General features: G+C 45.6%; 1 protein-coding gene across 11 annotated transcripts in view; it reads left to right on the top strand.

The window, feature by feature from the left end:
* kcnma1a (potassium large conductance calcium-activated channel, subfamily M, alpha member 1a) overlaps window positions 1-14034 on the top strand; it is a 268675-nt gene that overhangs the window by 231903 nt on the left and 22738 nt on the right. For 7 of the 11 annotated variants that reach the window (XM_082976695.1, XM_082976708.1, XM_082976700.1 and 4 more), the window contains one exon: window positions 11603-11726. In XM_082976695.1, coding sequence (XP_082832821.1) covers window positions 11603-11726 — 124 coding nt within the window. Of the gene's footprint in view, window positions 1-11599; window positions 11727-14034 lie in introns of all 11 variants that reach the window. The other 4 variants (XM_082976696.1, XM_082976694.1, XM_082976697.1 and 1 more) reach the window with 1 other exon arrangement.

Below are 14034 nucleotides of genomic sequence, written 5' to 3'. Positions count from 1 at the left end.
TTTAAAGTGTCATCTGTCACCCCTTCACCCCCCCTCCAGTCCCGTCCACATGTAGTCCTTAAACAACACTGGCACTAACGACACCAGCAACCAATCAGAGTCCTCCCCGTGGTTCCTCTGCCCCGGGGCAGTGGGATCTATTGTGGGAACCCTTACGACTACTGTTTCTGCTACTTAAGGCCATATGCGAGATGTATCATCGCAATCAAAAATGAATTTGCAGTATTACCTTCCCTTTATCCTGTCCTCTGGAATTAAATTGCAGTTAATTGATTTTGAAAGATAAAAGGGTTTCGTTTTTTGTGCGGGAGGAGAGAGACAGCGGTAGGAACGCGACAGCGTGAAAATGCAGAGAGAGAGGGGAGGCTGTCCAATCGGGGTGGCAGGGTGGAAGCACAGTGGTGAAGATGGGAGAGAACAGGGTCACAGCGTAGTTCCACTCCATTTTAAATGAGTGATTGTAAGGCCCCTGTGTCTTATAAATATACAATAGACATCTCCTAATGGTGCTGTGTATTTTTTGTCATACAAGTCACAAAATGTTTGGAGCTGAAGAGCATATATTTAAGGCATTATATACCATTCGATCTTGAAAAAAACGTGTCTTGAAATGTATTAAAAGTACAATGAAAGCTACAGCATACAGTAAAATATATGTGCTTTTCTCTATCAGATGACTGTTTCAGAACTATCTTTCACTCACAAGTGGGTGAAAGATTCTATAATTATGTTTGCAAATTTCTTCTCACAAAAGTTATTGTTTTCTCATATCTTTGTGTCAAGTGCTAGAAAGGGTGGTGCTGTTCATTTAAACATTGTTTTTTAGTTTATAGGATATTTTTCTGTGTACTGTATGTTCTCTGCAAAACTAAATCGAATCCTTTAGTGTGCTTAGTGTGACAGAGTTGTTACTAGGTCCCCTTAGAGCACCTTTGAACAGCATCCAAAGAAGTCCTTTGTATTATTGTATGTACTACTTGTCCACTTGTTTAAAACCCTCTAAGTCGGGGGAGGGGGGGGGGGGGGGGGCTTTCATACATGGGTGAACAGTCCCCCCTTATCAATCAACACACAATACCCCGTACTGACAAAGCAAAAACTGTTTTTTTATACAAATGTATAATATATTGCAAATGTATAAAAACTGAAATATCACATTTACATAAGTATTTAGACCCTTTTCTCAGTACTTTGTTGAAGCACCTTTGGCAGTGATTACAGCACAGAGTCTTCTTGGGTATGACGCTACAAGCTTGGTACACCTGTATTTGGAGAGTTTCTCCCATTCCTCTCTGCAGATCCTCTCAAGCTCTGTCAGGTTGGATGGGGAGCGTTGCTGCACAGCTATTTTCAAGTCTCTCCAGAGGTATTCGATCGGGTTCAAGTCCGGGCTCTGGCTGGGCCACTCAAGGACATTCAGAGACTTGTCCCAAAGCCACTCCTGCGTTGTCTTGGCTGTGTGCTTAGGGTTGTTGTCCTGTTGGAAGGTGAACCTTTAACACCAGTCTGAGGTCCTGAGCATTCTGCAGCAGGTTTTCATCAAGGATCTCTCTGTACTTTTCTCTGTTTATCTTTGCCTCGATCCTGACTAGTCTCCCCAGTACCTGCTGCTGAAAAACATCCCCACAGCATGATGCTGCCACCACCATGCTTCACCGTAGGGTTGGTGCCAGGTTTCCTCCAGACGAGATGCTTGGCATTCAGGCCAAAGAGTTCAATCTTGGTTTCATCAGACCAGAGAATCTAAAGAGTCCTTTAGGCAAACTCCAAGAGGGCTGTCATGTGCCTTTTACTGAGGAGTGGCTTCCGTCTGACCACTCTACCATGAAGGCCTGAGTGGTGGAGTGCTGCAGTGATGGTTGGGCTTCTGGAAGTTTGTCCCATCTCCACAGAGGAACTTTAGAGCTCTGTCAGAGTGACCATCGGGTTCTTGGTCACCTCCCTGACCCAAGCCCTTCTCCCCCGATTGCTAAGTTTGGCAGGGCGGACAGCTCTAGGAAGAGTCTTGGTGGTCCCAAACTTCTTCCATTTAAGGATGATGGAGACCACTGTGTTCTTGGGGACCTTCAATGCTGCAGAAATGTTTTGGTAGCCTTCCCCAGATCTGTGCCTCGACCCAATGCTGTCTCGGAGCTCTACGGACAATTCCTTTGACCTCATGGCTTGGTGTTTGCTCTGACATGCAGTGTCAACTGTGGGACCTTATATAGACAGGTGTGTGCCTTTCCAAATCATGTCCAATCAATTGAATTTACCAAAGGTGAACTCCAATCAAGTTGTAGAAACATCTCAAGGATGATCAATGAAAACAGGATGCACCTGAGCTCAATTATGTGTCTCATAGCAAAGGTTCTGAATACTTATGTAAATATATTTTTATACATTTGCAAACATTTCTAAAAACCTGTTTTCGCATGTCATTATGGGGTATTGTGTGTAGATTTCTTAGGATTCAATATTTTTTAATCAATTTTAGAATAACGCTGTAACGTAACAAAATGTGGAAAAAGTCAAGGGGTCTGAATACTTTCCGAATGCACTGTATTTACATTCATTTTTTTAACTGGTACCCGGCTACATTCAGACTAGCCTTGTGAGGCTTGTGGACATTCTGGAGCAAAACATGTACGTGACCGTGAGAGTCTTGTCTTTCCATAGAGGGGTCATAATATTTTGTAGGCCAAACCGTTCGGACGCTACAGACGTTTTCACGAGAAGACCTATTTTCATGATTTCTCATGGTCTGGCAAACACTGCTCTAGCCCTGCCACCTTTCACCTCAGATGCTGAAGGTCGACATCTCTCGCTTAAACTGACAGATTTTGATGGGGATTTTTTAATGATGCTAATAAGATTTCAGCGGGGGCGCGGACATTGACCTTAGGGGGTTTAAAAAGAGGAAACTGATACAAACGAAAGAGGAATTGGCACGCTTCCAGCTAACTGCTAGTTTATATGGCTCCTTAGTTTTTGTTTCCTAACTTAAAGCAATAAACCTTCTCTCGTTCTCTCCTCTGCTGAGGAGATGGTCCCCGTTTGCCATGTAATATATGCATCTCCGCTTTGATCTTACAGTGATAATAATTCTTGGGAGTTATTTACTTGGTTTTAAAAACGCTTCAAAGCGGTGTCAAAGTTGTCTCTGCTTTAGGGCTGCTTGTGTATTCGGCTGGCTCTTGGGGGTGCGGATGACAGGTCCTCTGTTCTAGGTGTAGGCTTTTTCAAGTCATAGCCCTCAGCAAAACATCAAATTACCCAGCGCCGACCACAACGCCCACCTCCCCTCCCCTCCCCCCACAGCCCCTGTCAATATATGATACCATATATATTAAATAAGCTTTACAAGTTGGATTTTATGTGCAATGAAAAGTGATTGTTTGAGGTAGCCTTAGGGACACTTTACTCTACAAGCAAGGAGGGGAATAAAAGAGAGCGAGCTAGCGAGAGACCGAGAGAGTGTATACCATATCAAGTCTGGTTTTTACAGGACTTGCTGCCTGAAGGCCTTTGTAAATAAATAATGATCAACAGATTGGCTGTGGGTTTTTGAAAATCATGCCTTTGTCAGTTTGCATGATGGGTAGAATTTTCAAAGCGAGAGGCTGCCTTCATAGCCTGCTGGAGAGGGATTGGGGGAGCACACATCCCAAGCTAGCGACTGCTGAACGATGCACTGGAATAACTCAACTCTGTTTGAAATATACACTGAGGGAGAGAGAGAGAGGGCAATTTCTCTTCTGATATGGGCTGTCTCTTATTGCCTAGGCTACTGTACAGTGAGGCCTTTTCTTTAGAGAAGGCAATTAAATGCAAATACAGTGCCCTCTGTAATTATTGGGACAGTAAAGCATTTCTTCCTCTTTTGGTTCTGTACTCCAAACGTTTGGATTTCAAATCAAACAATGACTATGAAGTTAAAGTGCAGACTGTCAGCTTTAATTTGAGGGTATTTTCCTCCACATCAGGTGAACCGTTTAGAAATTACAGCACTTTTTTTGCATAGTCCCCCCATGTTAGGGGACCAAAAGTATTGGCACAAATTCACTGTATTAAAGTAGTAAAACATTTAGTATTTGGTCACGTATTCATAGCATGGAATGACTACATCAAGCTTGTGACTCTACAAATCCTTGGATGCATTTCATTTGCCGTTTTGGTTGTGTTTCAGATTATTTTGTGCCCAATAGAAATGAGTGGTAACTAATGTATGGTCATTTTGGAGTCATTTTTTTTTGTAAATAGAAATACAATACGTTTCTAATCACTTGTACAGTCATGTGGATGCTACCATGATTACAGATAATCCTGAATGAAATTGAATAATGATGAGTGAGAAAGTTACAGACAGACAAATATCATACCCCCAAGACATGCAAACCTCTCACCATTACAATAACAGGGGAGGGTAGCATTTTATATCATACCCCCAAGACATGCTAACCTCTCACCATTACAATAACAGGGGAGGGTAGCATTTTATATCATACCCCCAAGACATGCTAACCTCTCACCATTACAATAACAGGGGAGGTTAGCATTTTATATCATACCCCCAAGACATGCTAACCTCTCACCATTACAATAACAGGGGAGGGTAGCATTTTATATCATACCCCCAAGACATGCTAACCTCTCACCATTACAATAACAGGGGAGGGTAGCATTTTATATCATACCCCCAAGACATGCTAACCTCTCACCATTACAACAACAGGGAGGTTAGCATTTTGGGAGGGGGGTGTATGATATTTATGCCTCTAACTTTCTCACTCATCATTATTCACCATTCATTCAGGATTGTTTGATTTCAAATCCAAACGTTTGGACTATAGAGCCAAAATAAGAAAAAATGCTTCACTGTCCCAATAATTACGGAGGGCACTGTATGTTGCAATGTACAGTACATTTACACTGGTCATTATCCAGCCAATTTAATATTAACATTCTGCAAAAATGTTTTTGTATTGTTAGATACAGTATATCCATAGCATCTTACACACACACTTTATTGTAAACTGATACAGTACAAGAAGGACAGCTACCCCCGACAGGGAAAGCCAACACAGCACTGGATACATATCTGACATGTGAAAATGTAAGTCTGGAGGCCAGCTCAGCCTGTGCAAATATGAAGTCATTTCCCTATCAGCCAATCAGACGTGTCAATGAGCTAACGAGCTGTGTTCGGCGTCGCACGCATTCCTCGCCAACCGTGCTCCTGGACAGGAAATAACACCATTCTCACAAACCTTTTTGATGGGTCACATCTAATGGGGGTACAGTCAGGAAACACGTTAGCCACTCGTATATCCTCTGGTGGGGTGTGGCGGACGCAAATGTCATGTCTGTTACCGTCCACTCCACCCTGGTTGATTCTAGGGTAGAGGACAGCGAGTAGAGGAGATTAGAGGAGAGGAGGGCGAGTGGAGGAGGGGAGAAGAGAAAGAGTGCAGAGGAAAGGAAATAGGAGAGGAGGGAGATGAGATGAAGGGAGGTGAGGCAAGAGGAGGGTTACAGGGCTCTTGACAAACAGGAAGACAGACAGACACAGGCAGGCAGTCACACCGCTGACAGTTGTGTGAAAGATAGCTGTCTAAGGTAGTGGAGGAGGAGGTGCCTGCCTGCCTGCACCAGTCAGCCCCCACGTGCCCAGATTGAAGTGACAGGGGCTCATGGAGAGTGAGTGGTGCAACACGCGGCTCAGAATGAAATATTCAGCCCGGGTGTAAAAGCACTAAATGTTGTCAGAGTTATTAACACCTACACCAACTGATTTAATCCATCTCCATACAGACAGAGAGCGATGGAGAGAGAGGAGGAGGGAGGGAGAGACAGAAAGAAGGAGGGAGTGACGGGGAGAGGAGAGGAGAGGAGGAGAGGAGGAGAGGAGAGGAGGGAGGGAGGGAGGTGGGAGAGAGAGAGAGAGAGAGGAGGGAGGGGAGGGAGGGAGGGAGGGAGAGAGGAGGTGAAAGAGGGAGAGAGGAGGGAGGGAGGGAGTGGAGGTGAAAGAGGGAGAGAGGAGTGAGGAAGAGAAGGAGGGAGTGAGGGGAGAGGAGGGAGTGAGGGGGAGAGGAGGAGGGAGTGAGGGGGAGAGAGGGAGGGAGGAGAGGAGGTGGGAGGGAGAGGAGTGAGTGAGGGAGTGAGGGAGAGAAGGAGGGAGTGAGGGGGAGAGATGGAGGGAGTGAGGGGGAGAGACGGAGGGAGTGAGGGGGAGGGAGGGAGAGATGAGGGAGAGGAGAGAGAGAGAGAGAGATGGGGTGGGAGAGGAAGAGAGAGAGAGGGGGGGTGGGAGAGGAAGAGGGAGAGGAGGGAGTGAGGGGGAGAGAAGGAGGGAGGGAGTAGGGGAGAGGGAGAGAAGGAGGGAGTGAGGGAGAGAGAGGAGGGTGGAATGAGGGAGGGAGAGAGAGAGAGAAGGAGGGTGTGAGGGAGTGAGAGTGAGAAGGAGTGAGGGAGGGAGTGAGGGGGAGAGGAGGGAGTGAGGGGGAGAGAGAAGGAGAGAGTGAGGGGGAGAGAAGGATGGAGTAATGGAGAGAAAGAGAGAGGAGGGAGTGAATGAGGGAGAGAAAGAGAGAGGAGGGAGTGAAAGAGAGGAGAGAGAGAGAAGGAGTGAGTGAGTGAGTGAGTGAGTGAGTGAGGGAGAGAGAGAAGGGGGGCTGTGAGGGAGGGAGAGGAGGGATGGAGAGGAGAGGAGAGCGGGAGGGAGAGGGAGAGAGAGAGAGAAGGAGGGTGTGAGGGAGTGAGAGAGAGAAGGCGGGTGTGAGGGAGTGAGAGAGAGAAGGAGGGTGTGAGGGAGTGAGAGAGAGAAGGAGGGCGTGAGAGAGAGAAGGAGGGAGTGAGGGAGGGAGAGAGAGGAGGAGGGTGTGAGAGAGAGAATGAGGGAGTGAGGGAGGGCGAGAGAGGAGGAGGGAGGGAGGGAGAGATGAGGAGGGAGAGAGAGGAGTGAGTGAGAGGAGGGAGTAAGGGGGAGAGAGAAGGAGAGAGTGAGGGGGAGAGAAGGATGGAGTAAGGGAGAGAGAGAGAGAGAGAGAGGAGGGAGTGAAAGAGAGGAGAGAGAAGGAGTGAGTGAGGGAGGGAGAGAGAGAGAAGGGGGGCTGTGAGGGAGGGAGAGGAGGGATGGAGAGGAGAGGAGAGGGGGGAGGGAGAGAGAGAGGAGGTGAAAAAGGGAGAGAGGAGTGAGGGAGAGAGAGGGGGAGGGAGTGGAGGTGAGAGGGAGAGAGAAGGGGGGAGTGAGGGAGGGAGAGGAGGGATGGAGAAGGGGAGGGAGAGAGAGGAGGTGAAAGAGGGAGGAGGGAATGGAGGTGAGAGTGAGGGAGAGAGGAGGGAGTGAGGGAGAGAGGAGTGAGGGAGGGAGTGAGGGAGAGAAGGAGGGAGTGAGGGAGAGAGGAGGGAGAGAGAGAAGGAAGGAGGGAGTGAGGGAGAGAGAGGATGAGGGAATGAGGGAGGGAGAGAGAGAGAAGGAGGGTGTGAGGGAGTGAGAGAGAAGGAGAGAGGGAGGGAGAGAGAGGAGGAGGGAGTGAGGGAGAGAGAGGAGAAGGGGAGAGAGGAGTGAGTGAGTGAGAGAAGGAGGGAGTGAGGGGGAGAGAAGGATGGAGTAAGGGAGAGAAAGAGAGAGGAGGGAGTGAATGAGGGAGAGAAAGAGAGACGAGGGAGTGTGTGAGGGAGAGAATGAGAGAGGAGGGAGAGAGAGAGAAGGAGTGAGTGAGTGAGGGAGAGAGAGAGAAGGGGGGAGTGAGTGAGGGAGGGAGAGGAGGGATGGAGAGGAGAGGGGGGAGGGGAGAGTGGAGGTGAAAGAGGGAGAGAGTGGAGGTGAAAGAGGGAGAGAGTGGAGGTGAAAGAGGGAGAGAGTGGAGGTGAAAGAGGGAGAGAGTGGAGGTGAAAGAGGGAGAGAGTGGAGGTGAAAGAGGGAGAGAAGGAGGGAGTGAGGGGGAGAGAAGGAGGGAGTGAGGGGGAGAGAAGGAGGGAGTGAGGGGGAGAGAAGGAGGGAGTGAGGGGGATAGAGGAGGGAGTGAGGGAGAGGAGTTGAGAGAGAGAGAGGGGGTGGGAGAGAGGAAGAGGGAGAGGAGTGAGTGAGGGAGAGAAGGAAGGAGTGAGGGAGAGAAGGAGGGAGTGAGGGGGAGAGAAGGAGGGAGTGAGGGGGAGAGAAGGAGGGAGTGAGGGGGAGAGAAGGAGGGAGTGAGGGGGAGAGAAGGAGGGAGTGAGGGGGAGAGAAGGAGGGAGTGAGGGGGATAGAGGAGGGAGTGAGGGAGAGGAGTTGAGAGAGAGAGAGGGGGTGGGAGAGAGGAAGAGGGAGAGGAGTGAGTGAGGGAGGGAGTGAGGGAGAGAAGGAGGGAGTGAGGGAGAGAAGGAGGGAGTGAGGGAGAGGAGGGAGTGAGAGAGAGAATGAGGGAGTGAGAGAGAGAAGGAGGGAGTGAGAGAGAGAAGGAGGGAGTGAGGGAGTGAGAGAGAGAAGGAGGGAGTGAGTGAGGGAGGGAGAGAGAGTAGGAGGGAGCAAGAGGAGTGAGTGAGGGAGTGAGTGATAGGAGGGAGTGTGGGGGAGAGGAGGGAGTGAGGGGGAGAGGAGGGAGTGAGGGGGAGAGAGAAGGAGGGAGTGAGGGGGAGAGAGAAGGAGGGAGTGAGGGGGAGAGAGAAGGAGAGAGTGAAGGGGAGAGAATGATGGAGTAAGGGAGAGAAAGAGAGAGGAGGGAGTGAATGAGGGAGAGAAAGAGAGAGAGGAGGGAGTGAGGGAGAGAAAGAGAGAGGAGGGAGAAAGAGAGAAGGAGTGAGTGAGTGAGTGAGTGAGTGAGTGAGTGAGTGAGTGAGTGAGTGAGTGAGTGAGTGAGTGAGTGAGGGAGAGAGAGAAGGGGGAGTTAGGGAGGGAGAGGAGGGAGTGAGGGAGAGAGGAGGAGGGAGAGAGAGGAGGAGGGAGGGAGAGAGAGGAGGAGGGAGGGAGAGAGAAGGAGGTAGAGGGGAGAGTGAGGGAAAGAATGAGAGAGCGAGGGAAAGAATGAGAGAGCGAGGGAAAGAATGAGAGAGAGATGGAGGGAACTAATTGACACATCTTTCAGGTGATATTTCTTGCAATGTAATGAACAGAGAGAGTGTGATTGAGGAGATGTGCTGTTTTCTCACACTTTATTCCAATGTCACCCTCATAAAGAAGCAAAATATGATCGTTCTACGAAAGAGTGATTTTTTTTTGCATCTCTTTGATATTTTAAGTAGAAATTGTGCATTTAATTTCTAATTTTAAAAGCATGTTATATTAAATGAATACCCTTTAATTTTGACACATAACATTTAATAAATCAGATTTTTATATGAGTAAAGATTTGCTTAAGTTGTAAAATTCAACATTTTGACATGTCCCTTTGTGCAGCCTCTGTGACTTTTAGGAAGATTTTAACCCTGTTAACCCAAACATTTCTCCATGTTTTTTACCATCATTATGAAGCCCTAGCCCTATTATTATTAGTGATTCATTTACGTCTGTCCCTAAATTTAAGGTCAACCCTGTTGCGTGAACTGATTTGTTGTTGTAATATGGTGAAACTATTTATTTTTAAATATTTTTTATTTTTTATTTTGAACAGAAGCATTGAAATAAAACTCAGTGTTAAACCAGGTGAGCTGGTGTTAAACCAGGTGAGCTGGTGTTTTTCTGGTGGAAAACTGAACGGATTTTATTAAGTTGAACATTTGCTCTTCATGACAGAATGTTAAAATTAGGTGAAATAAAACAATTGGTGGAATGGCCCAGATAATGTAAGACGCTATTTCCTACCCTGCTTTTGAATTCATAAAAAAGTATTCTGACAACCACATAGGAAATATTTGCCAGTTTTTAGAAATATACAGTTAATAATCATTTTATCGTTTCCAGGACATCCTTAGTGTTCCAACTTGTTCTTGTGTGCTTTACAATAACTATTGCAGACGATGGCTTTGTGAACATGTAAGGGTTTTTGAGGTGATACTGACAGAGAGAGCTATTTCCCTGTAGCCCCCTGGTAGACACTAGACAGACAGAAGCCTTTGTAGTCTGGCCCCTGGCTATCAGCTCAAAGCTACACTCTCTGACCCAGTGTTTCTCAATCCAGTCCTGGGAGACCCCCATGGGGTGCACATTTTTGTTCTATCCCAGCACTAACGGGTGATTTAATTACTGTATGTAGCCTAGGTCACCAAGCCATTGATTAGTGGAATCAGGTGTGTTGGTGCCCGGACAGAATAAAAATGCCTATACACCAATTAAAAATCCTCCCTTTTATATTCAGTCAGAATGGGTCCGTGCTATCGCATTCAGAGAAGGAGCTTCGCTCGCCATTTCTCTGTCCTAGAAACCCTTTCAGAGGACATCCCAGATCATGTCTTGTAGAATGAGTGCAAACACAGTGGAACTAATACGGGACCCCCCCCCCCCCCCCCCCCCCCACTCTTCCATGGTCAGTGTTAACGTTACACCTGATAAAGCTCAGTGGCCCGTCACTGTGCATCAGCCAGTTTGAAGGTGACACGCTGCTGATGAATCATTCATGTACATCAGTTGGGAACGCAAAATGTGATTGGGCAAATTCCTGAAATATTTAAAGTGCGGTCCTGTTAGAGCTTTTCCTGTTGGTAGCGCTGCGTCGTGAGTGAGCAAGACGCAGCTAAAAGCCGGTAATTGACGCTCCATTCTAATGCCTCTCAGTCAGCTTTGTCAGCGGTGACTAATGCTGAGCGATTTGTGCTTTTTGAGGTCGTTTCACATAGATCATGTATTTTCAGCTTGAGACACCACGTGAAGCAACAGCTGCTCTCTATATCCTCTCACTATAGAGCATTCTTCTGTCTTTTCCATTACAGGATTAAAGGAAACACAGACCAGACAAGTAGATTCACAATGGATTATGGTCATTGTAGTTAATTACCATGTTTTATGCACTAAACTATGTAGAATATTGGCCTGATGGAAACCACAACTCTCTACTACATCGCACAGTTCAGGCTGGATCTGATTTATCTCTAGAGAAACTGTAATGTGCGCATAGAGCTCACAGAAAAAAACGGAACAAAATCGAATTCAAATAATTGAACCAATGTTCTGTCAATTAGTTGACAGAACATTGGTTCAAAAATAACATACATTTTGGTTAATTGCTCAGTAGGTGACACAGTGGAAACTCAAGCCTTCCTCTCTCCCCAATGCTGCTACCAATATCCCTCAGCAACTGATGACTGGGTAGATGTGTCATCTTAGATTGTAGCAGAAAAGGGATAGTGATTGGTAGTTTTTGGTTTCAACCAAAACTAGGTAATAATACAACACATATAAACCAAATACCATCAAATGGGCTCCCGAGTGGCACAGTGGTCTAAGACACTGCATCTCAGGGCAAGAGGCGTCACTACAGTCCCTGGTTTGAATCCAGGCTGTATCACATCCGGCTGTGATTGGGAGTCCCATAGAGCGGCGCACAATTGGCCCAGCGTCATCCGGGTTTGGCCGGGGTAGGCCGTCATTGTAAATAAGAATTTGTTCTTAACTGACTTGCCTAGTTAAATAAAGGTAATATATATATATATATATAAAATGATGTTTACCATGGTGAACTCATACTGTTGTGTTGTGTACCCTCAGCAGGCATGACCCTCTACTAATCCCTGGGAACGAGCAGATGGAGAACATGGACATGAATGTGAAGCAGTATGACTCCACGGGAATGTTCCACTGGTGCCCATCTAAAGAGATTGAGAAGGTCATCCTGGTGAGTGGTTTTCTGTCTCCCTGTAGTGTTTTCATGACACCAGTATTGCAATACTCGCAAGTAGAATGGCAAGCAAACAAAACATGAAGCAGACTTCATTTCTTGAGGAAAACAATCCTAATGTTGAGAACAAAAAACAAACAGCATTATATTGTCACCCACAGTTACATTTGTTTATTTTCCAAGCTATAGCACACACTATTTGAACAAAAGCAGGTTTTTAAAGAGTTTAGACTGCCTTGTGTTTTCCTTTTTGCCATGGATAATCAAGTATCATAGTATTGTGATACTGGTATCATGACAACCCTACTGTAGAGTTACCTGAGTTTAACCACAGTTATTAACATCCTGTACAGGGATACAGTACCTACCCATCAACAGATATGGTAGGTATTGTCCTACAGTACGTGTGACTCCGAAGATGATTTTCAGTTGTACAGTTTGATGATCTTAAACTTTTTATGTACAGTACCAGTCAAAAGTTTTGACACACCTACTCATTCAATGGTTTATCTTTATTTGTACTATTTTCCACATTGTAGAATAATAGTGAAGACATCAAAACTATGAAATAACACATGGAATCATGTAGTAACCAAAAAAGTGTTAAACAAAGGAGCCACCCTTTTCCTTGATGACAGCTTTGCACACTCTTGGCATTCTCTTAACCAGCTTCATGAGGATTGCTTTTCTAACAGTCTTGAAGGAGTTCCCACATATGCTGAGCACTTGTTGGCTGTCTTTCCTTCACTCTGCGGCCCAACTCATCCCAAATGCAGCACTCCATCACTCTCCTTCTTGGTCAAATAGCCCTTACACTGCCTGGAGGTGTGTTGGGTCATTGTCCTGTTGAAAAACAAATGATAGTCCCACTAAGCGCAAGTCAGATGGGATGGCGTATTGCTGCAGAATGCTGTGGTAGCCATGCTGCTTAAGTGTTCTAAATATAATGAATTCTAAATAAATCACTGACAGTGTCACCAGCAACACGCCCCCACACCATCACACTTCCTCCTCCATGCTTCACGGTGGGAACCATCATCCGTTCACCTACTCTGCGTCTCATAAAGACACGGCGGTTGGAACCAAAAATCTCAAATTTGGACTCATTAGACCAAAGGACCAATTTCTAATATCAAAGCAGTCTCTTCTTCTTATTGGTATCCTTTAGTAGTGGTGTCTTTTCAGCAATTTGACCATGAAGACCTGATTCACACAGTCTCCTCTGAACTGTTGATGTTGAGATGTCTGTTACTTGAACTCTGTGAAGCATTTATTTGGAGGTGCAGTTAACTCTGATGAACTTATCCTCTGCAGCAGAGGTAACTCTGGGTCTTCCTTTCCTGTGGCAGTCCTCATGAGAGCCAGTTTCATCATAGCGCTTGATGGTTTTTGCGACTGCACTTGAAGAAACTTTCAAATTTCTTGACATTTTCTGTATTGACTGACCTTCATGTATTAAAGTAATGATGGACTGTCATTTCTCTTTGCTTATTTGAGCTGTTCTTGCAATAATATGGACTTGGTCTTTTACCAAAGACCACCTTCTGTATACCACCCCTACAGTCACAACACAACTGATTGCATTAAGTTACTACATGATTCCATATGTTATTTCATAGTTTTGATGTCTTCAATATTATTCTACAATGTAGAAAATAGTACAAATAAAGAAAAACCCTTGAATGAGTAGGTGTGTCCAAACTTTTAACTGATACGGTATGTGTTTCCACTGTTTTTAGCTGTGTAGTATGATAAATATACTAATGGAGTTGGAAATTATTTGCACCTATTTGGCCAAAAATGAAGCATTGTTGAGGTACGGTAGGCTCTAAAGAAACCGTTTCCCTCGCATAGCAGTAACAACCACATACTAATAATGTATATCCACATTTCTCTCAATGCCTCTCTGTTGTTACAAGGTGAGTCGACTGTTTTCTATGTACTGGGTCATAGTATAAAACCACCACAAGCATGGCTTTGAAAAGCAGTTTTATACACCTTATTCCTTGACCATTTAGTGTATCAACTGCATTGAACTGTACCGGGTTCACCTTGAGCCTAACACCTCAAGGGTGGGGCTGCAAGGTTTCTCATCAGCACTCTGCCTCTCTGTTTTCTGACTGCTATGCATTTGTCCTCTATCTCTCTTTTTCTTTCTTTCTTTCTTTCTTTCTTTCTTTCTTTCTTTCTTTTTTTTTTTTCTTTCTTTTTTTTTTTTCTTTCTTTCTTTCTTTCTTTCTTTCTTTCTTTTCTTTCTTTCTTTCTTTCTTTCTTTCTTTCTTTCTTTCTTTCTTTCTTTCTTTCT

Source organism: Salmo salar, chromosome 01 (assembly GCF_965601325.2).
Source record: "Salmo salar chromosome 01, fSalSal1, whole genome shotgun sequence".
Lineage (NCBI taxonomy): Eukaryota > Metazoa > Chordata > Actinopteri > Salmoniformes > Salmonidae > Salmo > Salmo salar.
This window is presented reverse-complemented; position numbering and strand designations above follow the sequence as displayed.